General features: G+C 49.4%; 9 protein-coding genes across 9 annotated transcripts; 6 read left to right on the top strand and 3 right to left on the bottom strand.

Annotated features, from left to right (window-relative positions):
• Positions 1–2,020: 2,020 nt before the first annotated feature.
• On the top strand, positions 2,021–2,589 carry VTN00DRAFT_3190 (uncharacterized protein; the record flags this gene model as incomplete). The annotated part of the gene is made up of 3 exons (XM_069429480.1): positions 2,021–2,240; positions 2,389–2,465; positions 2,542–2,589. The coding sequence occupies 3 exons, from the start codon at positions 2,021–2,023 to the stop codon at positions 2,587–2,589; spliced, it is 345 nt and encodes a 114-aa protein (XP_069282928.1).
• Positions 2,590–2,863: 274 nt separating this feature from the next.
• VTN00DRAFT_3191 (uncharacterized protein) lies at positions 2,864–3,745 on the bottom strand (the record flags this gene model as incomplete). The annotated part of the gene is made up of 1 exon (XM_069429481.1): positions 2,864–3,745. The coding sequence occupies one exon, from the start codon at positions 3,743–3,745 to the stop codon at positions 2,864–2,866; it is 882 nt and encodes a 293-aa protein (XP_069282929.1).
• A 1,364-nt stretch (positions 3,746–5,109) lies between these two features.
• On the top strand, positions 5,110–7,371 carry VTN00DRAFT_3192 (uncharacterized protein; the record flags this gene model as incomplete). The annotated part of the gene is made up of 3 exons (XM_069429482.1): positions 5,110–5,540; positions 5,620–6,228; positions 7,257–7,371. 3 exons carry the CDS (start codon positions 5,110–5,112, stop codon positions 7,369–7,371), a joined length of 1,155 nt encoding a protein of 384 aa, XP_069282930.1.
• Positions 7,372–7,612: 241 nt separating this feature from the next.
• VTN00DRAFT_3193 (uncharacterized protein) lies at positions 7,613–9,078 on the top strand (the record flags this gene model as incomplete). The annotated part of the gene is made up of 3 exons (XM_069429483.1): positions 7,613–7,871; positions 7,936–8,429; positions 8,491–9,078. 3 exons carry the CDS (start codon positions 7,613–7,615, stop codon positions 9,076–9,078), a joined length of 1,341 nt encoding a protein of 446 aa, XP_069282931.1.
• A 225-nt stretch (positions 9,079–9,303) lies between these two features.
• Positions 9,304–9,849, bottom strand: VTN00DRAFT_3194 (uncharacterized protein; the record flags this gene model as incomplete). Its single annotated transcript, XM_069429484.1, has 2 exons — positions 9,304–9,671; positions 9,789–9,849. 2 exons carry the CDS (start codon positions 9,847–9,849, stop codon positions 9,304–9,306), a joined length of 429 nt encoding a protein of 142 aa, XP_069282932.1.
• Positions 9,850–16,804: 6,955 nt separating this feature from the next.
• Positions 16,805–18,310, top strand: VTN00DRAFT_3195 (uncharacterized protein; the record flags this gene model as incomplete). Its single annotated transcript, XM_069429485.1, has 2 exons — positions 16,805–17,316; positions 18,238–18,310. The coding sequence occupies 2 exons, from the start codon at positions 16,805–16,807 to the stop codon at positions 18,308–18,310; spliced, it is 585 nt and encodes a 194-aa protein (XP_069282933.1).
• Positions 18,311–20,215: 1,905 nt separating this feature from the next.
• Positions 20,216–21,724, top strand: VTN00DRAFT_3196 (uncharacterized protein; the record flags this gene model as incomplete). Its single annotated transcript, XM_069429486.1, has 9 exons — positions 20,216–20,314; positions 20,375–20,415; positions 20,475–20,528; positions 20,589–20,595; positions 20,662–20,706; positions 20,756–20,913; positions 20,968–21,024; positions 21,080–21,434; positions 21,494–21,724. 9 exons carry the CDS (start codon positions 20,216–20,218, stop codon positions 21,722–21,724), a joined length of 1,047 nt encoding a protein of 348 aa, XP_069282934.1.
• Positions 21,725–23,200: 1,476 nt separating this feature from the next.
• On the top strand, positions 23,201–24,334 carry VTN00DRAFT_3197 (uncharacterized protein; the record flags this gene model as incomplete). The annotated part of the gene is made up of 1 exon (XM_069429487.1): positions 23,201–24,334. One exon carries the CDS (start codon positions 23,201–23,203, stop codon positions 24,332–24,334), a length of 1,134 nt encoding a protein of 377 aa, XP_069282935.1.
• A 460-nt stretch (positions 24,335–24,794) lies between these two features.
• Positions 24,795–25,867, bottom strand: VTN00DRAFT_3198 (uncharacterized protein; the record flags this gene model as incomplete). Its single annotated transcript, XM_069429488.1, has 2 exons — positions 24,795–24,817; positions 25,018–25,867. 2 exons carry the CDS (start codon positions 25,865–25,867, stop codon positions 24,795–24,797), a joined length of 873 nt encoding a protein of 290 aa, XP_069282936.1.
• Positions 25,868–27,314: the final 1,447 nt, after the last annotated feature.

Genomic DNA, 27,314 nt, shown 5'->3' on the forward strand with positions numbered 1-27,314 from the left:
GGTGGTGCGAGTCTAGCTACCGATCCAGCTCCGACGGCTCTTCTCGAGCAGGGCACAGAACCTTGTATCCGCAATGCGGGGCAACGCGGAGTAAAGTACGGGACTATCGATTTTTATATGATCTTCTACTCATCACATCCATCATAGGGCCGTGGCTGGCACATAACGGATGACCCTATACATGCTACCTAATTGAGTGAGAGAATACCTAAATTCAACTACCGAGATTGGAAGAAAGGCAGCAAGCAGCACCAAGAGCGTCTCGATCGTCCATTTTTATAGGGATTCTGTCCTCTATGATATGGCCATCCACAGCGCAGCCACAGGGCGACTCGATGGCGCCCTTGCAGCAAGACGGCTTTTGCGTGCGGAGTTGACCCGTCCCGCTGATCTCAAATCATCTGCCGGAGGAGCGGATTTAGTTCTAACTCTGGTCTCTGCGATCTCCTATGGTATCACTGCACAACATAAAGAGAAGGAAAATAGCATACCTGCGCAGGACTTTCGTCAAACTGCGGAGGAGGGCGCGCTTTTTATGGAGATGTTCCTCACGGAGATAGCGTAATCAACCCCCGAGCGGCACACGCTCCAACACCAAATATACTAATATACTAAAAAACTAGATATCAGACAACATCAATGAAAATTGAAGCTATATACACTATATATCAATTGCTTAGCGCCGAGAGCATTGCACTCTAGTATGACCTACTATATTATATGTGCTGCATGTTGGTGGTGCCCGCTTCAGTGGCTGTAGATCTGGCTGCTCAACCACCCCTTCCTGCCTTTGATCAGCTTCTTGAGCACGTTGCAGTCCTTCCGCACCTGTTAGAATACCTCCAGTAGCTATATAGGACCTAGGTGCATTCCTCTTTCTTTTTTGGCGCTGATTGGCAGCCTGTAACTCTTTGTTTTCCTGTGTTACAACGCTTGCAGAAGTGAGGCTACGAGAGGGGGAAGCTCTCGGAGAAACTACAGGCCGACAAACCAATCAGGATACAATCAGACCTCCTCCTTCGATTCAGGCCATACGAATCGACAAGGGGTCTTCGATTCAGTCTCCTAATCAGAAGGGCTATTTCGATTAACAATGTATATAAAGACGCTCCTTAACCATGGGGATCAGGACCCCGTGGTCAACTCAAATAGCAATCCAGATATAGTAACATTGCTAGTAACGGCCTATTTATTCATCTCTTTCTCTTGCTTTCTGTCCTCAAGATAAACCCAACGAGCCTCTGCCTAAGAAGTCTTAGGTCCGCCGTTACACTGTTTTGGGTCAATAATAAAGCTTCGGATTCTATATAGTATTCGCGCGGGTGGGCGGGTGAGCGGCTCGCTTGTGGGTTACGTTATCTGACACTGACAGATCACCACCGATCCCTGTCCCCTGCAACGATAAACTCCAATGGTTTTCGAGCCAAGAGAATCCTGCATCTGGTAGGTCAGAGCTGCCTGCGAGGCTGCGGTTGTCGTCACAGTGAGGACAGCCCAGATGCAGGCTGTCCCTGATTTTCGGCAGCTCAGCTTGAAGATCCTGTGTCTTTTTCAAGGCAGGCTTCGAATCACGATCGCATAATATTCACAGCTGTGGGCCTGTGATGGCTTGTTGTCCTGATATAGGATGGATGAGGAGGTATTGAGTTGTTCTCGCCTGCAAGGGACTGTGAGTTTATCTTGTTTTCTAGATTGTGGCTGGCTAGTCCACCGACGTCAGTAGCGCTACGATAGATGATGAATTGTCAATTTCCCCTGTTTTTCGTATCCCTGCCCCCTGTTTGTTGCCAACTCAACTGGGACAAGGGTCGCTGGCCAGCTCAGCTCTTGACTTGGTTCCTTTTATTTATTCCCCGGATGTCTTTGAAAAAGAAATATCTGTTTTTATTCTTCTCTGAATGGAGTGAAACACACCAATCCATTTCCTCTTCCTCCAATTCCTAGGTTGTCTCGAGGGCTGCTCTTTTTTTTTTTCGTTCTTCTGTACAGTTTATTACGCAAATATAAACATCAATCCAACATGCGTTTCACTCTGGTCTCTCTGACAGCTGCTCTCTTCGCCGTCGCTGCCACCGCCGCCCCAGCTGACCGGCTCCTCGCGCGCGGCGAGGGCTGCGAGGCCAACAGCGAGCCGCACTGCTGTCAGACGATCTCGGACACGAAGAATTCGACCATCGCTTCGACGCTGTCGAAGTACGGCGTGCCGCCTGAGATGGCGAAGGGGCCGGTTGGGTTGGCTTGTAAGTCTGCATTTTTTTCGTGGTTGTGCTTTTCACTCCGTGGGTAGTGCCGCGGGCAAGAGAAGTCCCTGCTACATTATCATCTACGTCCATCTACATGTGTACCTAACTTTCGTTGGAATTATACTAACGACGTTCTTCTCTGCAGGCACCCCCATCAGCACCATCGTCACCCTCGGCCAGCGCTGCAACGCCAACACGGTCTGCTGCTCGAACAACAATTACGTATGTTGGCCTGCATTATACACACGATTCACATTTTATCGTTTCATTTACTCCAGGTGACTGACCGCTGCCCCAGAATGGCCTCATCAACTTGGGGTGCAATCCGATCAACATCAACCTTTGAGATTCGCATGCGTATCTGGAGTCGAATGTTGAGAAAGCTGTGATAGAAGTCATGCGGGAAAAATCATATATATTCCACCTTGTGAACATATTGGTACATATAAGATAAACGATGATACTCTTCAAACGAGATCTCTATGCAGTCTGAACCGACGAATATAATTTCTTCCACAAGACCTACTCCCACAGCAGAACGTGGCGAAAACAGCTCAACCGTCTATGTATGTACAGCAACAATGTCATATAACATAACCAACCACACAACAACCCACCAACTACGCCTTCCCCGTCGACCCCAACATATCCATACACCGCTCAACAGCCCTCTGCATCGCATCCGTCGCCTCTTCAATCACCCCAGTGATCGGCCCCTTCCCCGCCCTCTCCCTCTGCACCCTCAAATACTCATTATTCATCACCTTATTGATATTCACCTTCGCGACCCCACCCCTGATACACCTCTGAAAGATCTCCTCCGTGAACGGATCCGCCCCATGCAGGACCAACCGCACCTTATCGCCCACCGTATCGCGGATGGCCTCGAGCCGGTCATACTCGAGCCGAATCCCGCGGGGTCCGTACTCCCCATGCACGTTCCCAAACGCCGGCGCGAGCCAGTCGATACCAGTATCGACAAACCGCTGCGCCTCCTCAGGCGTGGTCAGCACGCCCGCCAGATCCGCCGTATCGGCCACGCCGTCCTCCCCGCCCTCGATCCGGCCAGGTTCCGCCTCCGCCGCGATCCCGCGCTCGTGGCAGTACGCGACCAATTCCCGCGTCAGGGCGAGGTTCTCCTCCCGCTCGTAGTGCGACATGTCGACCATGATACTGTCGAATCCTCCGTTAGGACCAACACTCAAATCCGCCGCCTGCCGGATGATCTCTGGAGTCTGCGCGTGGTCCATGTGTACCGTTATCGGTACAGACGCATTCCGGGCAGCCTCAGCCGCAGCGTGCACGAGGATCCCGCCCGCGTAGTGCATGGCCCAGGGGAATAAAAGCACCATCGCCGGGGAGCGCTTGGCTTCTGCGGCGCGGACGGTCGCGAGGATCCCTTCCAGGTTGTAGCAGCACATGCCCGGGACGGCGTAGTTGCCCGCGATGGCGGCGTCGAGGATGGAGAGGGCGCGGTTGGTTTTGAGTTTCTCGTGGGGCATGGTGGATGTTCTGTTGGATCGTGTTGGATCGGATGTGCAGGTTTAACGGAATTGAATGAAATGGATTGAGAGAGTGGAGGATGTAGACGGTTTGTTTGTATAGGATTAGGTATGAAGCGGGGAATCGATGGGAGGTAAATAAATGGTCCTTGTTTCCTTCCGCTTGACGTATCTAAAACCACGCCTCTCGACTCTGACCGCGAGAACGGAGCACACAAGAAAAAAAGAAAAAAAAATAAGGTAAAGCTAGAAAAAAAAAGCAATTGTCTTTCAGGACAGGACAGGTTTCTTTCCTATTTATTCGATCACGGCATCGTCGTACAGATCGAGGTTCGCAGCGTCTCCGATCGGAGCGCGTCCGAGCGGGACCGGGCGGGTCGAGTCGAGGCGGGCCGTGTCACGGGCTGGGCGCGGGGCAGCGTCGCCGGGGGTGTTTGTTTCGTAGAATTCAGCCGCTCAGCGGTCTCCCATCAGATCAACCAGAATACTAATACTCCCTTCGGCATAGGTCTGCAATCTCATCTGCACGCATCCGGAGAGTTTGGAGAATCTCTATGAAAGAGGGATATCGATCTCTTTACATAAGGGGTTGAAGGTCTTGGGGAGTAGGTGTAGCCTGTGTCATTGAGATCAAAGGATTTAGGTAGCCATTGCCTCTGGAGCATTATGCAGCGGTCAAAGAAGGAGTGGAATTTGCCTGTGAATATGGGCTCAAATGGATTGCGTTGGATTTGTTTCTGCCAGATTCGTCTCCGTGTTCATGGATACCTGGAAGCATGTGACATCATGGCATAACCTGGTAGGTAGTCCCTGGATGGTAGCAGAGCATAGCATATGGAAGGAAAAGAAACTAATGAGAAATATGATATGCGGATTATGGAAGTAGATTGCGGATGCCGCTGGCCGATTTGTCTGTGGGATGCAGGCGAGCCTAGACTGGGAAACCCGGCTTCAACAGAACCAAATTATATGTGGCCAAACAGACTAGCTGCTCTTCTTGTGAACTGATCTTCTGATAGCACCATCTGAGCAGACCTGTTTCTGTCGTTGATTGAAATTCAGTCGTTACATGTAGGTATTGCCGTTTCGTCTTGTGCTTGTACTGTAGCACGTAATAACGTCCTGGTTTGTTTTTGGCAAGTATACCGGTCAGCGGTAGCATCCTGAAGCTTTAGGAAACAAAACTGGAAAGTTGGACGATATCATGAAGATGTCCTCACAAGGCTGATTTCACCGCTCTGGCCGGCCAATGCTAGATTGCCATGCAAGCATCTCTCAAAATAGCCCCGCAATACAACTACAAGTTTTGTGTCTGCTCTTTCTCAGTCACATGCCCTCTTCCTAGAGGGCATTCATCAGCTACAATGGCAGAAGTCATTGGTCTGGTCTCCGGGTTGATAGCCATCAGCGAAGCCGGGATTAAAATCTCAAAGTCGCTTCACGGCCTGGGCGAGTCCTTTTTCAAGGCCAAGATCCAGGTTGCAGAACTCGCCCGGGAGCTCTCCAATATCTCGACTGCCTTCAGGTCGCTCGCAGAAGTTTTGGAAAACAACGGAAATCTTCTGAAGCCAGCGTTGCTGGAAACCACGCAGGCCATTCTGGCCGATTGTCAGCAGACGTATTCCGAGATCCAGGAGAACGTAAAAATCGTGCAGGGGAGTGCAATGCGGGCGCGGGATAGAGCGCAATGGGTGTTCCGAAAGGCAAAGGTCAAGCAGCTGAGGACGAGGCTAGAGTCTGCGAAGGCGACGCTGCACCTCATGGTGAGCATTCTCAACCTCGGCGCTTTATTGCAGTGAGTGGACCGATTCCCTGTTATTTTTCAGATATTTTTTGTTATGGTGCAGCCGGATAGTAACACACCGTTATTGTAGACAACAAAATCATTATCCACAGCATATACCTGGCGATGTAACCCGAGAACAAGTCGAAAAGAGAGAGCAAGAATCATCCAAAGCGCTCGTGGCGGCCCAGTTAACATTCGAAAAAGCGAACGAGTGCGAAAGGAAGCTGGCAGAGAAAGATAGCCACAGGCGCTATAAGAAGCTGAAGGACTCGCTTGACCGCCAATCCGGCTATCATTCAACGGCTCTGGTCAAACGCGAACCGGTTCAGAACTTCGTTGCCGACATCACCAAGTTCCCGGAAACGGCAATAACGCGACCTCAGCATGATAGTGGAGATGAAAGTGACGGCAGTGGAGAGCATAAATATGAAACGGCCCTCTGGATAAACAGAAGCCAAGAACTAGAAATGCATGCCGCAGCAGCGGTCCGACGACTCTGCATCCGCTGGACCAATGTCAACGACGGCAATGATGGAAAAACTCCCCATGACTTGCCACATGGATCGTCAACCAACGTGGATCAAGAATCTAACTCGGATCGTTTCGCTCCAGGCAGAAAAGACCTGCAGCACGACGACCCTTCCTCAACCAAGCCTGAAAAGCTTGATCCTAATACGGAAACTGCGAATAGCAAGAAGTATAGAATACCATCCCCTTCCTGCGTGGAGCGGGTCGCACGCCGCATATTAGCGTTCCTAAAAACAATACTCCTGAAAAATAATAGCTCAAATTCCAATCATGCCACTCGTTGTGGGAATCACAGGGAAAGAGGGGTTCCAGATATGCGCGTACGAAAATCATCGACATCGTACCGATACCCCACAAGAAGAGGACGAAATCCCAGACGCTGATACGCCTACGTAGAGGGTGCCTCAGAGAGCGATGACAGTCTCATTCACACAGCGGACATACGAAGAAACAATAGAATTTCGACATCTCTATAGTTCAACCCCCCGCCCCCCCTCTTTGATAGCTTCTGAGACTTCGTATATACATATTCAATTTCATGTGGCTGGTATGGTTGCAACGAAAACTTCTGAACCTGGTAAACGGAAGAGTAAAGGAGGTATCAGGCAAATATATATATTCAAGCCTCCGAGTCGTCAATCCCACTTTCCTTATCAGGAAAGGATGGCCCTTTTCCATCCCCTTCATGTACTGTGGTAGACCTCAGAAAGAATTCCTAGTATGGTCCACTTGCAGGGGTCAGATTTGATGCCGCCTTAAATGTCGCCTGTAAAGTGGCCGTGGCAATAGAGGTGATGTCCTTGGGTACACCTCATCAAGAAAACTAGGCGAGAATTCTGGTAGGGCTGTTGGAAAGCAGCATCAAACTAACACCCCTGTCGGTGGAACCATACTAGGAATCCTACCGGGGTCTACAACAGTATTTATCGATATCCATTTAACGTCCGCCCAGTACATTGAACCATCCTGATGAAACTTTGAACAATTGATCATACTACTTACTGAATTTATAAATGTCTCTTCTCCGTTTTCATCTTGACGATATACCAAAGCTTTCGGATAGGTAGTTTTTCTGGCGGCCATACTCTCTGCTCCTGAATCGGATATATCCCCGGGTACCATCGACTCCGAGTCCCAAGTACTACATACTAGCATCTGCTAACTCTTAACTACTGGTTAAATCTCTAACCTGTCCAGTCCAGTATCGCAGGGTCTTCCCGCGTGTCTAGTTTACTCAGCGAACCAGCATTTACCCGGCCGCGCGGCGGTCGGAGGAACTCCGATACTGTTCCTGAGGAAGCGCGGGGTGTGACGCGGGGTGTGACGCGGGGTGAACCGCGGAGGGGCATGTTTTCTACAGCTTCGTCGACCATTTTTCCTTTGTTTTTATTCCCTCATCCATGCAATCGAATGCTGTTTGTATCTCGTTCATGTTTCTGTCTAGCAATTGGTCTCCCAGAGACAGTGCAGCGCAGCGTTGACCCCTCACGCGACATTGTTACGTATATCTACCCCGCAAACCGACGAACAAACATCCCAGACGGTTTCTCACCATGTCCAAGCCTACAATCGGCTTCGTTGGCCTCGGGGCCATGGGATTTGGCATGGCCACGCACCTCGTCAAGCAGGGTTACCCGGTGAAAGGATTCGACGTCTTCCCATCCAGCGTCGAGCGATTCAAGGCCGTGGGCGGTATCCCAGCGTCATCGCTGCGCGAGTCGGCTGATGGATGCATGTACTATATCTGCATGGTGGCATCGGCGCCGCAGGTGCAGAGTGTGCTGTTTGATGAGGAGACGGGGATTGCGAAAGGTGGGTGTCGTACTACTACTTTTTATCGAGTGGAAGCGGCAGAGTTACTGATGGATCAGCATAGTGCTTCCCAACGGAGCAACGCTTCTCCTCTGCTCGACCGTACCATCCTCCTACGCGCAGTCCGTCGCGCATCAACTTGAGTCTCTCGGCCGGAGTGACATCTACCTCATCGACAGCCCCGTCTCCGGTGGTGCTAAGCGCGCCGCGGACGGTACTCTCTCCATCATGGCTGGTGGTTCAGACGATGCTCTGTCCAAGGGCCAATTCCTCCTGCAGGAAATGTCCGATGCAAACAAGCTTTACCTGGTCCCAGGGGGCATTGGCGCGGGAAGCAATATGAAGATGGTGCACCAGGTGCTGGCAGGTATCCATATCCTTGGTGCAAGCGAGGCGATGGGTCTAGCGGCGAGACTAGGGCTGGATGCGCGGGAGACGGGGGATGCGATCAAGAAGAACTCTTCTTGGACGTGGATGCATGAGAACCGCCTGCAGAGGATGCTGGAGGAAGATTGGAACCCGGGCGCGAGTGCGCTGACCATTATCTTGAAGGACGCGGTAAGTCCCCTTTCACCCTCATTTACTACATCCAGAATTCCATATTGATGGGCGATGTCAGGGTATCATCACCGCAACAGCCCGTCAGCACAACTTCCCAACCCCTCTCTCTTCGACTGCCGAGCAAATCTATCTCTCGGGCTTGCACCACGGCCTCGGCCCCAAAGACGACTCCGCCATGGTCCGCATGTATTTCCCCACGCCAATCGCCGGCGTAGCGAGCACAAAAACCCCCGAAGAGAAAGCAAAGGTCCTCAACCTCGTCACAAATCTGATGGTAACAACCAACACCCTCGCTGCCGCCGAAGCCATAGCCTTCGCGCACCACCTGGGCGTCGACCTGCGCCAGTTCTACGACCTCGTCAACGATGCCGCGGGTGGGAGCTACATCTTCAAGACCCGCGGGGCGGAGATGATCGATTATCTTCTGGAGAAGGGTCAGACCTCGAAGGAAGAGGGCGACGCGCCGGTCGGGACGTTCCGGATCGACGACGCGGTGGCGGAGCTGTCTGCTGTCGTGCAGGCGGCGAGGGAGTTGAATTGCCCGCTGCACCTGGGCAGCGAGGCGCTGAATGTGTTTTTGTTCGCGCAGAGGAGAGGGTTGGGGTCGAAGGGCGTGACGGCTGTTTTGAAGCTCTGGAGGGAGTGATCCTTTTTCGTTGCCCATCTAGATATAGAACATGGTAGGATGCGGTGAGATGTTGTTTATGTATGTAGTTTTAGCTTCGAATAGAGTTTGATAATAAGCACGCAGTATGCACCCAGCCCGTGTCAACATTTACCTCCCTACTCAACGGCACAAACGCACAATACACTGCAGCTTTCAGAAGAGAAGGAGGCCGACACGAGACATCAGAACCGGTTCCATAACTCGTCACCCGACAACCTCAAACTTCCCCGAGAGAGCCGCCCACCTCGGATGCCCAGGCTCCCCCGGAACAAGCAGCACCTGAAACCCCACCCCATGATACGGGGACGCATACCCCGCCCGCCTCATAACATCCACCAAATAGCCCCTGTTTACCTTATACTCGTCCATCGCGACACTGACGTTCTCCGCGATCGGACGCACGAAGTTGGTGTGGTTGTTGATCAGAGCGATGGAGAAGAGATCGGGCTCCTCGTTGGGGTTGTCGTGGGACCAGGTTATGGGGAAGAAGCCTGTAGCGTGGGAGGTGGAATCTGGAAGGGTGAGGTTGAGGATGTCGCCGGGGCGGGGGGAGGTTATTTTTAGGTCGAGGCCTGGACGATTTATTGGTCGGGTCAGTAGATTGACTGATTTCGACGAAGGAGGGGAATGGTGGATGGATGGATGGAGGGAGGGATGGAAGGAGACAGGGAGTAGTAATGAATGCGCACCTCTTGCAAAAGTGACAAGACTGAGGCCAGCTGCGACCGTGAGTGCGGAAACAGAGCGCATATTGATTGATGGTTTCGGCTGTATAAGATGTAGTCTTTAGGGTACAGTAACCTAGATCGTAGAAGAAGAGACAACTTTCATCTACGAAGACATCTTCTACACAGGCCAAAAGGAACTATATTTATGCTCTGGTAGGTGTTACGAATGACGTACGGTACCGATCCCGTGGATATTTTGGTGATGTATTTTGTGTATCCGGGTATCCTGTGCAACGACAAAGATCGAAGATCTTTTGTTTTTTCGGATCCAGACCCACAATCGATGCTTCTCTGCAATGCTACTATAGCTGCTAGTCGTGCGAATCATTTGCCTGGGTTAGGTATTTACTTTCTAAAACTGTCAACTGTGTGAGGTTACATGGCTTGTCGGCGCGGGGACGGGAATAGTACATCTGGTACTGTCTCAGATGTGGATGACGGTGGATTAAACCCCAGGTTGTATAGCCTACGTTCAATCTATCACCTTTCTACAAGAGTTACGTCATAAAAGAGTGGAATCGCTTGAGATCGTATAGTATATGCAATTTTTAAATATAGACCGCTGCCTGGTCGGAGAAGCAGAAAAGACGAAACAAAAAATAAATATACTTGAAATTGCAGAGTCAATTGGTCCGAACGTACCGAGTTTCATATTCCTTCATCAATTCTTGAGTCTGACCATATATAGGGCGTATGTCGATAGTGACTAGCGGTAAATAAATGTTATCAATCTAGAAACTTAGTGTTTTAATAGAACTTTTGTGCTGTGTCTATGTCTTTCTATTCTCAACCTTAGTGCTGGACCAGTGTTGGGGATGGGAATGTATTTTTTTGTTTTTTCTGTAATGACCGACTAACCCTTAGGCGTGATGTAGCCTATAGGACTATCGATCGGAGGGTGGATAGAGCGTGGTGGGATATCAAGGCGTTAAGTAGTTATAGGTAATAATAACAGAGGTAGTAGCGTATAGCAATGTATTCCAGATGCATGAGAACTGATTGCTGACTTCTAGAAGAAGGTCAGCTTGTAAGGGCTTTATATACATGACTCCAGTCTGTAGTACTAATCCCTATTAGATCTTGGCTCTATAGACTATGCCAGATCTCCTTAATGGGTTTCGGCCCCAGATATGGCCTATATCAGTCGACGTAGTCCTTTCAAATTAGGCCTAGTAGGGGTCTTCAGAGCCCAGGCGTTACATTTTCAAAAAGACCTTGGTACGAAGTAGACATGTAGCTAAACGGAATAATCGAAAAATGCTCCAGGATTCTTTCGTATAGACTATCGTGAACTACATGTGGCATACCACGTAGAAAATCCCTGCCCTGATTAGAAGTTTATAATCCATACAAACACGATTTTAAAGCATCATAAACAGAATTGATAGCCTGGAAATCGTCATCATAATACACTGCTAGCCATCTAATCAAAAACAGGAAATGGAAATGGTAACAGAAACATCTTCCCGTCAGCCAGCTACGGGTAGAAGCTTGCGCATCTAGGGACAACATGCAAATGGAAAACAGTTATGTGCTCCATACTCCTGGCCGCCTAGACTATTCTTCAACTGCAGAGAGAAAAGCAAATGAAGCCGTCATTTCAACATAGCTTCTGCCGTTGGGTGACACAGGAGCCACTGCGCAAAGAGCTTTACGGGTGCAGTGTCCTTGTGTTGGAAACGCCGTCAAAGTGACCCTGGAGGATACCGTGCGCGCTGCGGTCTCATGAAGGAAAGTAACAGGACCTAATCTAGCCGATTAGTATAAAGTGCAGTCGAAGTTTGGGGAACGTGGCAGGAGTTGGGGGTTCTCACCGGAGCAACTATATGGTCAACCAACGATTTGGCGTTGAGGCGCCCAATCATAATTCTGATGAGAGTTAGAAGCTCACCGCGGAGCAGCAGTTTATCATCTCCCTTGACGTTATGAATCATTGTACATTTTATGTGGGGTATTCCCGGCCTGGAATATGCTCAATAGTCGTCGCATGCCAGCTCAGGTTATTGGGATGGAAATAGTCAGGTGGCAAATAGAACTCTTCAAGAGGCATAAAATTGTAGTCACCGTAGCGGCATATCCATGTTAGAACAGGATTACCCAAATAGATAGACCAGAAGACAACAACACAAGACATACTCTCTGTAGCGCCACGGTCCTGGCGGGTGCGTGTTCTTCAGGTGTAGTCTGCACATGGACTCATAACGACCGACATACTGATCTATTTCTCGTGCGCAATCCATTGGCTGAGGCGCCAGCAGCCTCTCCCGGTCATGTTCAGGAAAGCTATCGCCTTCGTCAGAGTCAACATCGTCCGGGCTTGGGAGAAGTTCTGCTGGATATGGCTTGAAGAAACAGTGACTAAATTCAGGATAACCATTTTTATTGAAGCAGACTTGCAGGGCGTAAATATGGGCCTTCTCCAACTCAGTGGTCGTGAATTCGAACTTCTTGAGCCCGGCAATTTCTTTTTCGAGCTTTCGCAGCGCACTGCGGCGAGCCTTGTGTTCTGGAGGGTCTTCGAAGTCCGCTATTTTTGTCAATCAGAGCAGCACTTTTGGATGCTGATAGATGATGATTATGGATAGAATGGTGCGGTGTGCGTGCAAAGGGATCAGATACCTCGACCAAGCTGGATGCTGAGTGAGGTTGCCGGGACGCGTTTGTTTTGGCGCCGCTAGTCTTAACAAAGCAACTCAAGACCCAGCCGGCGTCTCCCAGTCTTCTTTTATTCTATCCCAGGTTCATTTTACAGCCACTCGGTTTCCAGTCCTTTCTTCGTGGAATGGTGGACTTGAGCACAAGGTACGCTCGCAACAACTACACCGAGTAGTTCATTATGTCTCCGACCTAAATCTGCATCTAGATACTCACCAGCATTATTCATTGATTAATAATAGTCTTGGAAATGAGATCCACTGGACTGTGTTTCTTTGTATTATCTCTGAAGATATATATATATATAACCTGTGCTGGTCACTGAAGTGAAAGCTGCATTTTCTTAATAGCATCCCATTCTTCTATTCACTTAGCATTGACCACATTAGATTCTCAACTATCTCGCTACTCCCCAAAGAATCCTACCTATCAAGTTGTGCTAGCCTAGCATTTCTGACTGCTTTCTTGAAATATGTCGAAGGTCCAGGCGCCCACCACACACAGGCAATGGGAAAAAGCAGTGGAGGCTCATAAAGCTTCGGAAAACGCTATCCACGGGAAATATGTCATCTGAAATATGTATAGGATCGAAGACAATTTATATACTGAGTACCAAAGGTAAGATCTCCAGGCAAGATCTCCCTTCTCCCTATGCAATGTCGATGCCTCATATGACTCCTTTTTTCGTCACCGCCAAGATTGACAGAGATAAGTCATATGAATCTACGTACAATTCATATCGAGAGACGTTCTTTGTTTATCTCTCTGCCTGTTTGATCTATCTTGTTTCCGATGAAATGTAATTTTAATTGACTAAAATACCACTTGTATCTGATGATAGATTAGCCTGATATATCCTTTTAGTCTGCCTTTTTGTCTGATAGAGAACATACTGGTTCTGGCTTGTTTCGGGGCGGGAACGGAATTTATATGTTTTACCCGGTGGTGGAGCTGTACATCTCCTGGTTTTGGTAGTACCAACCAAGACCTTGCACAATTTTTGGCTTAAAAACCATAGGACAAGCTATATAGGACCTAAGTACGAAAACCGAATGTCCAGTATCATTAAGTCGAGACGCAGTGCGATCGGTTGTTAAATATAAGCTATCGGGGAAGAGTGGGAACCGGGCCCTTCCGGGTGGAGGCCCCGCTTCCGAATGCTTATTAAGTTAAATAGGCTGCTTACTAGTACCATCTTGATGCCTGTGAACACATCCTCCCATCATCTTCTTCATCCAGGAGGTTCCGAAGACAAGAAGAGCTATTTTTCTTGGCCCTTTATACCGGGAGAGACTGGTACTGCAGCTATCCCTGTTGCTGGGACCGGATCCAGAGTATATACGCGACATGGCGTCAGCGACAGTAAGCCACGCTTCTGGGGGAAGCCGGTGGCTGGTGATCCCCGGCTTCGAGGAATGATATCCAGTATAGGAGCTTTGCTCTGATAATATGGGCAAAGGAATCCATTCTGCACCGCTGAGCCACGACAAGCAACATCCCTGACGACCATGAGGATCACTAACGGAAAAGGATTGAAAAGCCCCGCGATCTTGGTAGATATATTGCTTTCGTTAAAGCGGAGATCGCGGAGAATGGAGCCCTGTGATACAGAAATGACGCAGCGGGCCACCGCGGCGAAAGCAGGTCTGCTACCTAGGTACCTCTCTAGCGCAAGCTTCAACTGGCCTTTATTTCTTGTCTGTTTGCGACGCTTTCTGTCTTGTTAAATGCTGGTCGGTCGGAGGCTCCCTTGGTCCTGGGCTATACCAAGGGCTTGGCCGCGCTGCCGGGTGTCCCGACGCGACTTCGATCATTACGGCATGGTGAGATACTTGTCAATGTTGGAGTCCTCAGACTTGTGGTCAGGTGAAGCTTCCAGTGCATTGTTGAAGACGTGGGTCTCAGCTGTTGAGGGGAGGTCAGTAAAAGCTGCAGCGGGGTGAAGTGCTGGAACTCAGACCTTGGCATCAGTCGAGCATTGTATGTCTGGAAGTGAAAGAACTGTGCTGCCTTGTTGCAATAACTCAGTCTTCCGAGTTTTTGCACTGGCAGAAAAGAACAGGATTGGAAGCACAAAGGTTGCTGTGCCACGGGAGGAGTGACGCTTATCATACAGCACCCCGCCCGGCCCCGTGGGAGAGACCCCGGACATGCCCTGCCCGCCAGCCAACCACTGCTTCGTTCTCACAGAGCTCACGGAGACGCTGTTTCCCCTCGTGCGGTTCGTCTGCCTGGCAGCTACTCTCTTTCATCACCATCACCGCTGCCATCGGTTTCTCTCATCCTGTTATCTTATCCCGTCCATCTCACCTTGACACCCTGTACCTCGCCTCGACAGTGTACATTAGATCGACTAGCTAGTAGCAAGCGCTGCAGTAAGTTTCCAGTTCCCACGTCATGTCCAACCACATTGCGATCGTCTGCAGTCACCTCCGCTCCTCCCGGATCCGGTGTTCATCACATCTGATCGACCCGACGCTGTCAATAGCAATTTGTTTTCATGTTTCTTGCTTTACGCCGACTCGCATCTCTATCAGCTCGGACTATTCGCTAATTTGTATTCAGACAGGCCGTACGCGGTCCAGGGCGGCTGTTCCGTCGTACTCAAATCCTGACCATGTAGGTCCAGCTTTTCCATCTGCGAATCCCAGTGCTATTCCTGTTATTTGTTTCATTGAATGCATTTCTATCTCACCTATTCCTTGCAGGCGTACCTTTGATGTTCTCCGCAGTAGCTCGCTGACTTGGTGCTAACTTGCTAACGACCTTGCCACAACAGCTGTTTCTCGAACCGTCATGGCCGCCATAGACCCAGCTTGGCTCGACACAGGCCTGCACCAGCTTATTACCCGGGTTCCCCGGCGCAAGCACAGGCACAACTGGGCCAACAGAAATCCAGGTGTTGTTCTGGTTTTCTGCATCGTCTTCATCGTCGGCCTCGGCATTGTCTCTCTCTTCGCCTACCGGAAGTGGATGGCACGCAAAGCTGCGAAGCAAACCATGGAAGGGTAGTTCGACTAGATACCTTGATGGATATGAGCTTATGAAGAATAATCTCTTGATATGGGTGCAGTTGAATGTATGGTCGACAGAGCCTTGACCCCGCTGTGCACGAGGTTGCGTCTAATATCACTTTGATATGTTGCACCTATTCGACGGTGTTTGCTGTTGCTTCTTCTATGCTTACGCGCAGCGCGTCGGTTTCGGTGATTACGAGCTCTAGATCCTTCAGCTTGGGGATTCAAGGAACCTGAGCAACACATTTCTTTTCCTTCCCTCAGCGGATGGGCCGGTTATTTTGCCTGTATTTCGCGGACATGGTTGTATGAAGGGTGTTATATCTGGGCGAGTCGGTGCTTCCTTAATCATAGGAATCGAATGTAGCTAATCTCTAATGATATTTTCACACAGCTATCGCTGTCCTGTCTGTAACTTATCCCATTACGCTCTTACTCCGGGATGCTCCCCTGGTTCGAACAGCCCTCATCAAACAGTGGCGTTTCAATCTCACCAGGTACATCTCCTCCATACATCAAACTGCCGCGCTGCGGGGCCCAAGCTCTAATGGGCCCACCTGTCAAAATGGGTCTTCCCCGGATCCCGACCTAGTGTGTTTAGTCATCCAACGGTCCATTTCTTGACTGTTTTGCGCCTGCCGGCTTCGGCCTGTCTCAACAAAATAATGCAACCCCGTGACCCCCTGTTAACTAGGTTACATCAACGGCTCGCCGTCCTTCTTGAGGAGACAAATTCCTGCTGTTGCAAGATATCTACTTTGATTGAGACCTTACTAATAACCAAAAAGGTGTTTTGCCATCATGCTGCGTTGAAAATGCTGAAATGGACGCCTAAAGAAAAGCAAATCGTAGAGCAGATCCCCCTTTTAAAAGCTTCAAAGATTTAAAGACTCATCGAATCCCATTGTTACAGCCTTAGCATGCAGGCTGGCAGATTATTTTTACGCATCCTTTATTTTCCTCGCTCTCCTTTCGTGTTCTGGGAGTCCCCGATGAGGCTTCTTGATTCACTTCTTTGTTGCTCCCTTATTCACTTGAGTCACTCCTTCACCTTGTTTCCGTACCTGGAGGGCACCGCGCATGTCATGCTTCACATATTATCTGCCTTTCTCTTTTCAACATTCTTCTTCTTTTTCCAAGGTCTATCTAACGTGGAAATACTGAAATTGAGAAGCTTACATACCTATATCTGTCTGCCAACTCAGGTACAGTACATAGCTAACCTTCTTTACCCAAGAGAAAGAAACTAACACTGGCTTGGAGCAGCACCGGAATCAGGAAGAAAGAAAGAAAGAGATAAACAAAATGTCTTCCTCCCTCTCTAATACTACTTCTGGATCCACGTCCACCACTACCTCTACCTCTACAGTCCCAATTCCAGTCCCCTTCAACGTCACAGCCACTGCTCTCACAGTATCCTCCAAAAGAACAACTCCTACCTCGACTATTCCTGTCCCCGGACTAAATTACAACTCCAACTTCGATACGTACCTACCCATCCCCCTCCCTCGCCCTCGCCCTCGCAACTATGACACCCACGCTCATCACCATAGCAGCTACAATGATAGTGATACTCTAAGTTTAAGTTTCGGCCTTGACGAGCGCTCCCCAAAGGGTAGCAGCGGCGGCGGCGGTGGTCGTGGGGGCAAGTTCCGTGGCGGTGCTGCAGCGGTGGAAGCGGGACCGCACAACGGGACCGTGAAGGGTGTAAGGATGGGACATGTAAATGTGTTTGGGTTTGGGTTTAGTAGGACGGTGGTGGTGAGTGCTGTTGTGGCGGTTATCGTTGGGGGTTTGATGGGTGGGTGGGCTGTGTGGTATGTACCTTAGACCTGCTTAGATAATAGGTGGTGATGATGATGATGGTGAACTGTGGAGGATGACTTTGGTGGGTTGACTACCTAGTTAGGTGTATTGAGAGGGAGATTTTATACCCTCCATGGATGTATCATAGGCTATTCTGCGTTGGTCTGTTGTTTTATTTTTATGTCTTCACATATTATCCGCTGATCTCCATACCTCTGACCAATATAGCCAGTTCTTGGCCGAGAGTTTACATAATTCCTTCTGGCATAGTATGGGATGTCTAAGTATATCCATGTGCTTTATCCAGTCAAAGCCAAAGAACATCGTTAAGAAAGCCTAGTCGTCGCGCAGGACGATGAATATATCGTGTTCGACTCCAGAGTGCTATCGATTCCTTTGGAGCTGATTGGGCGAAAGAAACAGAACTGGACGCCGACGAACCTCAGATACATTCACTTTGCCTCCTAGGATCTGTGTACATGACACGATGTGGCGTTCCACCGACACATTTCTCGGTGTCTCAAGAGATCGCATCTTGATCAACAGGTCCATGAGGTTGCAATGCAATGCCACTGTGCTGGATATGGCAACTGTCAGGCTCGGCCTGGCCCGGATCGCAGTTACCTGTTCAATTCAAGTTCTCGAGCATACAGTAGGTCCACTTCTGGGGCCGCCGCCTGGACGTCGAGTGGACCTTCCTTAGTAGGTAGGTGCGCAACGCGTCACGGTACTTCAGGTGAATAGCACGTGTCTTTAATGCGATCCGACGACCATGTATGAACTTCTCATCCAAAAAGAAAACTTTGGCGCTGCAGAGGTCCAAAGAACTATCGCTTGAGTTGTCTCACGGTACTTCTTTAGATATACTGTCGTTTCGTTTGATCGTATACCCCCGCGCTTGTCGAGAACAGAATGCCACCTGACCTCGATAGGCCCGACCTCGGTACCAGAGAAGGTCCCGAGAGCGCTAGGAAGAAGGATGAGCGGCTGAAGCTTGATTACTGACTCTGTATATGCGATGTTGATCCCCGAGGAAGAAATGCCGGAGCTCAAGGTTCTTCTGGATGGATGGCTTGCTGCAGAACGGACGGAACATACTCCAAACAGACCTGGTGAGTCGGTACCTGTTGTCTACCTAGGTACATACGCAGTAAGTGCTTGATGGCTGTCTTTTAGCGCCTATCTTGTTCGGGTCTACTATGAACATGGTGCTACGAATGGAATTTTTTTGTATATGAGGTACTCCGTATCTTCTTGCAAACAGAAGCTTGGGCCTCTTAAAGGCTTGTTGCCGACCAGGCTATTGCGTCCAGGCTCCACAGGAGACGAACTGCCGACGTTTGGGACCTCGTGGAGAAAACAACACTGTGGGGAAGACGGGTTTTTGTCGCTCAGTGTGCGTCCGTCCCCACTGCCTACCAACGCAGAAAGCTGCTGACTTGTGTCTAGCTTCTGAAAGTTCTCCGTCTTTCTTTACTTCTACGCGGTATATCATATCAGGTGGTCGGTTCTTTGTGGTTTCACAGTCCCCAGGATCTTCCTGTTCAAGAGTTCGCCTTTTTGTCCGCTAAGCATGGATGTGTACTCATCAACGCTTTCGGACGGATGCTGCGGGAACTCGAGTATGCCGAAACGGTGCGCTATATGTGCAAAGTCGGTGCTGAATAGGTGGACACCCATTCCACATCCTTAGCAACAAGCAGAGTCCATAGAGGCGGTCATATGTACGCCGTAAAGGCAGACTTTTGTCGTTAACCTTGTGTTGCAAGATTCTTACACTCGGCCCGTTCGCAGCGGGTATATTCACCAGGGTCCAGTAAACTTGCCAGAAAGTCAGACAGTTGATACGGAAGCAGAACTTACTAGCCTCCACAGGAAGGTCTTCAAGTTCGCCCCCGTTGAGTGGAGAGGAGCTAACGCCCTGGAGTCTAGACTGCGACCGTCGATAAGAAGTATGTACTACAGCGGAAGTCCGGACCGGCGGCTACGGCGGCGCTTAGTGCAGGCACGATCCCGGTAGTCGGAGCAAAGCCCAAGTATCTAGGACCGAGAGCTCCGTCTGTTACTGTGTACTTACAGTCAGTAAAGGTACCAAAGGATTATTTATTTTCACCCGAATGGCCTGCATGCTTTTTATATTCCGTCGAACCCCCTTCTCAACCGACATGATTATCAGCGGCAAATTGGGTACGACGCTATTAAACCGCGCCACGCTTGCATACAGAACATCCGACGGCCCGCGCCGCCAGACTTGCATGGAGGAGGCGACCCATCTTTGTTTTGGTGAATGGCTCCATGTCAATCTCCAAGGACTGTGTGCTCAATGCGAGCACGATGCTGCCGTCTGTGCCTACGGCGCATCCGTCTTGCATGTCCGGACTGTGTAAAGTGTACTCCGCACACAACTTTCGAGGCATGGTACCCAACGATGGGGACCCGGCAATTACTACGGAGTAGTGAAAGCTGCTGTAAAAATCACCGTTCCCGCAGGCGGTGTTCGGAAACGTTTTGCTATTTGGCACCGCCAGCAAAAGCTGGGAGTAATCGAGACAAATCGCAAGTTAGAAAGGCTAACGCTGGGCTTCCAGCCCTGAAGTCGCGCTTACAGGGATTGTCACGCTACTGCGCACGAACGCCATGATAGCACCACAACCAAGGTCTTCGCAACTAGCAACAATGGCCTAGCTGGTGAAACCATCCGTGCGGACAGCGCAGTAGTTTTGGTGCGCTGACAGGGTATGTAAGCACCTTCTATTCCCCTTGAACCGGGAAAAGACAGGCGGTCAATCCCACAACGAGAAGCGGGGGAATGCTATTTTATAGCAGGGCATTCGTCCCTCAGCTGCAGTTTTCTACAGAACTCCCTATTATCACTTGGATCCATTCAACCTCGACGCCAGCACCGAAGTGATGGCTCAGAACGAAGCAGCTGGCAATGTCCAGCAGAGCACCGAAGCTGCAGCCGAGATCCCACCTGCTGCGCATGCCGAGAATAACCTGGAGATAGATGTGAGTGTGTTTGTGCTGGCTACAACATGATACAGCAAACCTTTCACTAACACGGTCCAGGAAAATGCTTTCAATGACGCGGATTCGGCTTTCAACGACTCGTGAGCATCTCGAGCGACGGGATCTTTATCTCCATAATCCAGTCTGAGACTTGTTATAGGATAGGGTCTTCCAGTTATGTATCATCCCTGACGTCCGGCATCCGGAACTACAGGTAAGTTCCCATCGATTGTATCAGCAGCAACCATAGACTGAGCCGCAATTAAATATACAGATATGAGGTGAGATCAACAGATGGGTGCATGGGTACTCATACCTATGGAAGATCATGCTGACATTGTGGTCAGAACGGACGCCGATATCATGCTTTTCATGAAGGGACATACCTTTTGGTATTTCGCCAAATCCCGGTTCATACACAAGTGACTGATCTCCTGCTAGCCAAATGATGACGAGGAACAAGATCGAATGGACCTGTTTAATCATATTTACCGTCTCCTTTTAGGAGGATACCTTCACCTTGCACCGATCGGCCGAGCCTGTCAGCGAGTCTTAGACGTTGGTACTGGTACGGGGATATGGGCGATTCAATTTGCCGAGTGCGTTAGACTCTTATATTCGGCATTCGAGCCGCTGCTAAATACATAATTCAGAGAATATCCATCTGCAGAAGTCATTGGCACTGACTTGAGCCCCATTCAACCTCAATGGTAATTATGCAGTGACTCGTTATTAAATTAACATGTCCAGTGCTAATTTGAGTAGGGTTCCTCCCAACTGTACATTTGAAATTGATGACTTCGAGCAAGAGTGGCTGTTTAAAAGGCCATTTGATTTCATACATACCCGAGAACTCAACGGATTTGTCGCAGATTACGATCGGTTTTTCCGCCAAGCCTTTAAAAGTCTGAAGCCAGGTGGATGGCTTGAGATGCAAAGTGCAGAAGGTTATCTGTTCTCAGATGATGGGACTGCTGAAAAGGCCACATACTGTCAGGAATGGACAAAGAATATCCGTGAAGCAGCTGCGAAGTTTGGGAAGTCCTTTTACGAGCTGCCCAAATGGAAAGAGAAGATGGAGAAGGCAGGATTTGTTGATGTGAGAGATGTGCCATACAAGGTTTGTTAATCTTCCAGCCTTTCTACATGGACGATTACTAAAGCTGGATTCTGGTACAGCTCCCAGTGGGTAGATGGCCCAAGGATCCAAAGCTGAAGGAGATAGGCAAGTATCAACAAGCCCAGCAAATCCAAGCTGTCGACGCCTACACCTTTGCCCTCTTTTCTCGTGTTCTTAACTGGGATGAGAAAGAGATACAGGTGCTTTGCGCGCATGTGAAGAACGAGCTGAAGAGTTCTGAATACCATATGTATGCTGTGATTCATTTTGTGTATGGGAGAAAGCCTTAGGCCCGAGTCATCGCCCCCTATCATAGCCAGACTACCTGTGGATGTTCCTTGGGCTTGTTCTTTTTTTTGTTTTCACTCTGTTTTTCATTTCGCTCATTATGAGTCTAAATGGATGTTGGCGCGCTTGACTGTGTTGTGTGTGTCGGCTGATTTGAGCGCAATCTCCCATAATCTCTTCCTGTGTTGATTCCTACTTTCCTTTGTTGGTTGATGTGCCACCGTGTCAGCGAGGTTAGTCCCTCTTTGATCACCAGAATAAAATCCCCATACCTTGTTTACCGAACTATGGAAAACTTATTTCGAGTGGCATATCGGGAGGATGTCCCACAACTCGGTAACAATGAATATGGTAATTAAAGATGTGAGCCCCCTCTGCAGCGTTAACGATGATATTGATAGCGAGTGAGACGAGCTGACAGTACCTGTTGCTTTAAGTATCAATGAAAGTCGAATTCAGTCTCCTAGATGAACTCATGGCTCGGAATATGATACATCTACCCTGCTTTCGCCTTCCAATAGCTGCGCTCCATAATCTCTAATTAAGAAGCCTAGCCATAGCATATAACGTTTGTGAAGCGAAGGATGTCACTTGTCTAAAAAGAAGGCCCTGGCTGCCTAATTGCAGTTAATTTGCGGAAGATCTTCTTATTGGTATCTAATCTCTCTTCTTTCTTATTGGTTGAAAATAAAGGAAACATCACGTGCCCCCGGCCCGGTCCTGGGGCCGCTCATTTGATCTGCCTACCCTAGATCTTTGGATCTGCCTATCCTAGGTCATTTAATCTGCCTATTCTAGATTGTTTAATCTGCCTATATGAAAGATGAGCTCTCTTGACTACTACTGCTACTAGGAAATAGGATTTGCAAATAGCTTCAAATTTAATAGTTTTTCTAAGGCGCTCTGCAAGGACTTTGGCGCCTACTACCTGCGCCAACCAGTATTTTATGGTGTATTGCCTGCTGGCAGCGTTTAAGGGATTCTCAAAATTACTCCATCAAAGTTCCTGTCGGGGCTAATTTTACTATCCATGTGACAAAGGTGTCGTATCCGTCCACTCTAGCGCGACGGCGGGGAATACCTGGAAAACCTTTGTCATGCATCTTCACATTGACATTGTTCGAGTCCAGGCCCATTGTCACGGTCTTCAAACTCCTTGTTTCTGTACCTCCACTGTTACCTCCATGGGCTTTATTGTTCTATATGCTCGGGTCTTGTGCCTTTGTTTGAATGACCGTGAAAGAATCTGCGTCGAATACAACTACATAACTCTGGACATCTGGCTATGTACAGATTGCTCTTTTCCCATCCACGCTCCCCGCCGCGATCGACGAAGAGAGATACCTGCAGGCTTAAAAAGACCTCTCAACTGAAAGCAAAACTTTCTGCCGACTCGAAACGTTCCTACCAGTGGCGACAATTGCACAACACCACAACATATCAGATATCTAGAAAGCTCCGGGAAAGTTCGATTCAAAATGCGTCTTCAAATTTGCCACCACTTCCCCGAATGCGGCCCTTCTTCTGGTGGACGATTGGTGGAGCTGGAGGGTCTCACGACGGACTTTCTCAAGGTCGAGCTGCGCATCGAGTTGCTTGTGTACGGGAACCAGATTGAGGTCGAGAAGGCTGCAGAGTCTCGGCGCAAGTTTGAGGACATTCGTCGATTGCGCGAGGAGGGGGTGCGTCGCGAGTGGGAGGTATGTAAGAAGGAAGAGGAGCGTCTGGAGAAGAGCGAGGAAGACCTTCAGGAGGGCTCGAAGGAGGAAGCAGAAGGAGAAGAAGGGGAGGACGATGGTCATGACCATGAATGGTACTCCGGCTCCAACTCCGACTCTGACTACTCTGACTATGGCTCTGATGTGTGGTATCAACTTGCGCAAGAGCCTCGCTCAGAGGATAAGTGGCACGACATCAAGGAGGACCGTGATTCCGCAGAGCATTGGTCTCCCAAGTGGATGTCGAATCCCGAGTCCTCTGCCGCCGACCGCTTCCAGCTTCCCTGGGACGGCGATGTCAAGTCCGCTGATCAATCCCAACTCACTCCGTCGGATAACTCCCCTGTCTCTTCACTGAGCGGGAGTGTCTACTATGACGACGACGATGATTCCGACTCGGACTCTTCTGACGTCGATTCGGACATTCTGGGCTCAACTATATGTTACCCTTCCACCCCGGAACCTGGGAATGTTGAACTGCCGGAATTGCCGTCCCTGTCGTTGCTCTTGTCGTCGCCGTCTTCGCCTGTCTCGCTCTCAGTGGATCCTACGCCCACGACTTCTGCCGCTGTTGCTGACGCAGGGAGCGAGCCTCGGACGATTTCTATCCTATTTGACTACGACACCATATCCCCTAAGCTCGAGGACTGGGAAGCTTCTTCAGACTCAGACTCGGGCTCTGGTCTTGTGTGGCCAGGCAGTGTTGGCACATCTTCTTCGTCATTGATTGCGGCGTCAGAATTGGATTTAGATAATGCGAAAGATGGATGGGATTTGGATTCAGTCTGTTCTTCAACTTCGGCTTCGGATTCGACGACTCTGGCAGGCTTGGGGATTCTTGGTCTGATGTCTAATCTGTTGGTTCTGGCTTTCCATCGAGAGAGGGGGGAGTGAAGGTGTTTGTTTCAGGTTGAGCTGAGTGTGAGGGGTAGGTATTCAACTCATTTTTTACTGCTGTGCAGTTTGGATGTCCAGTGATGGGTTGGTTGGGGTGGTTTTTTTGTGCTCTTCTAAGAGTCCTGGAGGCTCTTTCTATTCCGAGATACCAGTTATCTGTTTTAAAAGGAATTTCTAAACTGAAATAGTCGTAGAATCGGCAACGGAAATGGATGCTCTTTTCGAGAGCCCTCGTGTAATAACAAAGTTATGCACAAACTGCTCCCGGGATCTATCTAATACTACATACATGAAACTAAATTTATCCTCAATAATCCGATTTTGGTCATAGTTTTATTACTGTCATCATTTCGGTTTCTCGCCCGTTTCTACCGTAAATGTAAGCTTCGATAATCTAGCGAGTCATGCATTTTCCAGCGCCTTGGTAAGCCTGACTGCAGGGTTCACCACCCGTCCATCAACGAACTATGTTGTAGTTGTCTATCCACTGAAATCAGTCACTATACCGTCACCACTGACGCATTTAGTCCCCTCCAAGACGGAACTCGGACGGTTTCTGAATCGGCATTGTACAAAATTAAAGCACCAGATCGACTGACTTGGCTTCCACCCGGGGGGTTTGACTTCCAGCAAGTAGTTACACTCTGCACATCCGTGTCCTGGATAATTGCAAAACGCACAGTTCCCTTCCGGGGTTCGTTGTGGCTCGTGGGCCCGCCATTCGGCAACGTATTGCCTGGCGCTTTTGCCTTTTGGTGGTGCCATTCGATGTTTCTGGATATGAGTTTGCCCATTCGAAGATGAAGACAGGTTTGACGACGTGTTTCCATTTGGATCTGATGATCGTGGCTTGTCGGATGTTGGTTTGGATCTGTCTGCATTGTCGTTGTTGCCTTCATCGATTGCCGCACAGCAAATCTCGTGGAATTCATTTTCGGTCATGGTCTCGGCAATGTCACTGCGGAATCCGGCTTCGATACTGCCGGTCCAACCTGGAAGCTCCTTCTCCAACTGCTCCAGTAGCAATAGGCTCGCGCAGAATGGTGATATCGGAGTTTTGAGAAGATTTGCCGCTTTTACATGCTGACGGAAAGCGGTGACATACTGCTCCACTGATCCATAATCCTCTCGCTTCATAAAGATAGCCGACTTCCATGTGGACTTCGCTTTCGTATGAGCGTGACCAACGATGATCCTCCTGATCACCTCGTAGGTCTCGTCCGCGTAGGCAATACTCCAACCAGTCGACGACTCGTCACGTAATTCGCGCACGATCGACGAGTCAATCTGCAGCGTCAGCCAGCACCGCACCTTCTTGGACAGTCTGCTCCACCGGTCATGATGCGGGTGGTCCTCTGCCGGACGGGGGATCGTGGAATCGATCAGGTCTTCCAGGTCAAATTGGCCCAGCATGCTGGTGACCAGGAAGCTCCAGGTTTCGAAGTCCTGGCGCGTCGTGAGCTTTTCGATCGCGCCCATTCGGACGAGATCTGTGGCGGGGAGTCGGGTTGCTTGCGTTCGGGCCGCCATGTTGGTTGGTTGATTGATTGGTCCTTTTCGATGAGATGAAGTGTGATATTGGGTTTGGCAGCGAAGAATGATGATATTGAGTATTTTGAATGAAGTATCAAGTCATGATTTAAATCGGTTGGGGCATGTATCCCTTTAAACAGGGAAATACGATTGATTTAGAGGATACCTAATTTAATGTGTGTGGTAAAAGTAAACATAAAGAGTCAGAGCATATAGCAAAGCGACGTGACTGAGCCCTGGCCCTGAGCCCTGAGCCCTAAGCCGGTCAGGCCGGTCGATCTTCTACCTCCGTCCGTTCTAACGTACCTGCTTTGTAAACCTGCTTGAAGTAAACAAAGAGCGGTTTTTCAAACCGATGTGGATACGCTGGGGAAAGTTTAAACCGGGATATAAATATCGGATCATTCAAATCCAGCTGCAGAAATTCTTCCTGGACCTGGATTTCTCAACATTGTTTACCTGTTACCTTTCCGCAACGCCATAATATGAGAGGAATGATGTACGTCTCGACTCTAATATCTGTCCCTTTTCACGATCCACGTAAATTGCGATAGGTGATGATCTCGGGAATCTGAGCTTGATAGGGATAGAGGAACCGCTGGGTACAGCCCTATCTTAGAAAGAACTTCGTCGCTGGACTCGAGGAGCCAGTGACATAGCAGCAGTTCTGACGCGCTGCTGAATCTACCGCTCTACTGCAGAACCACCCGGAGAAAGTCGACTGTGTGTTTGTAAATCCCTTTGTCAAAGGGACCGAAAGCTGCCGTTTCAATGACTACCTTTGTTTCACAACTCCCACTTATAGATGTAACATAAGCATCAAACCAAGAAGTTTTGCCAGCGACATTCATGCAAATGACCAGTAATAGCTGTCATGCATGAGTCATGTGACAAGACTTGCCTCTAAGAGCATCACTCCAAGTCCCCACTGTCTTTGCGCAAGCAGAGAGGACACAGGTTCTAATATCCAGCCAATAAAATAACTCAGAAAATAGCTACTAATAATAACAGACACGTGGTAAAATAAACCCTGAAAGTCAGGGAAACTCGGGGGAACCGTTTTTTGTGGGGGAACGGAAAATGCTTCCTTGACAGTCTTTTCTTACCCCCTGCCCGGATCTCCCGGATAGCTTTTCTACCTACCTACCCATACCCACACCCACTCCAGATGATCCCTGTAAATCAAAAGCAATCCCGACGCCACATGAGTACTCTAAAAAAGCTTATTGGAACTCGTATTAAACCGAGATTATGTTAGGCTTGGCAGTTGCAACGCAGCCCACCAGTGTATGTGTGTGCGTGTGCTTATTCCTGGCAACTTACCTAGCTACCCTACCATTGTCAGTGCAGAACATGTCAAGTTTGACTGCTCGCCACCATGTTAATTAAGCATCATGTGAATGAAGTGCCATCTGGCAATGGATCTGCCCCGCCCTGTCTGCCA

Source organism: Thermoascus crustaceus (genome assembly GCF_041956765.1).
Source record: "Thermoascus crustaceus strain CBS 181.67 unplaced genomic scaffold VTN00scaffold_13, whole genome shotgun sequence".
NCBI lineage: Eukaryota > Fungi > Ascomycota > Eurotiomycetes > Eurotiales > Thermoascaceae > Thermoascus > Thermoascus crustaceus.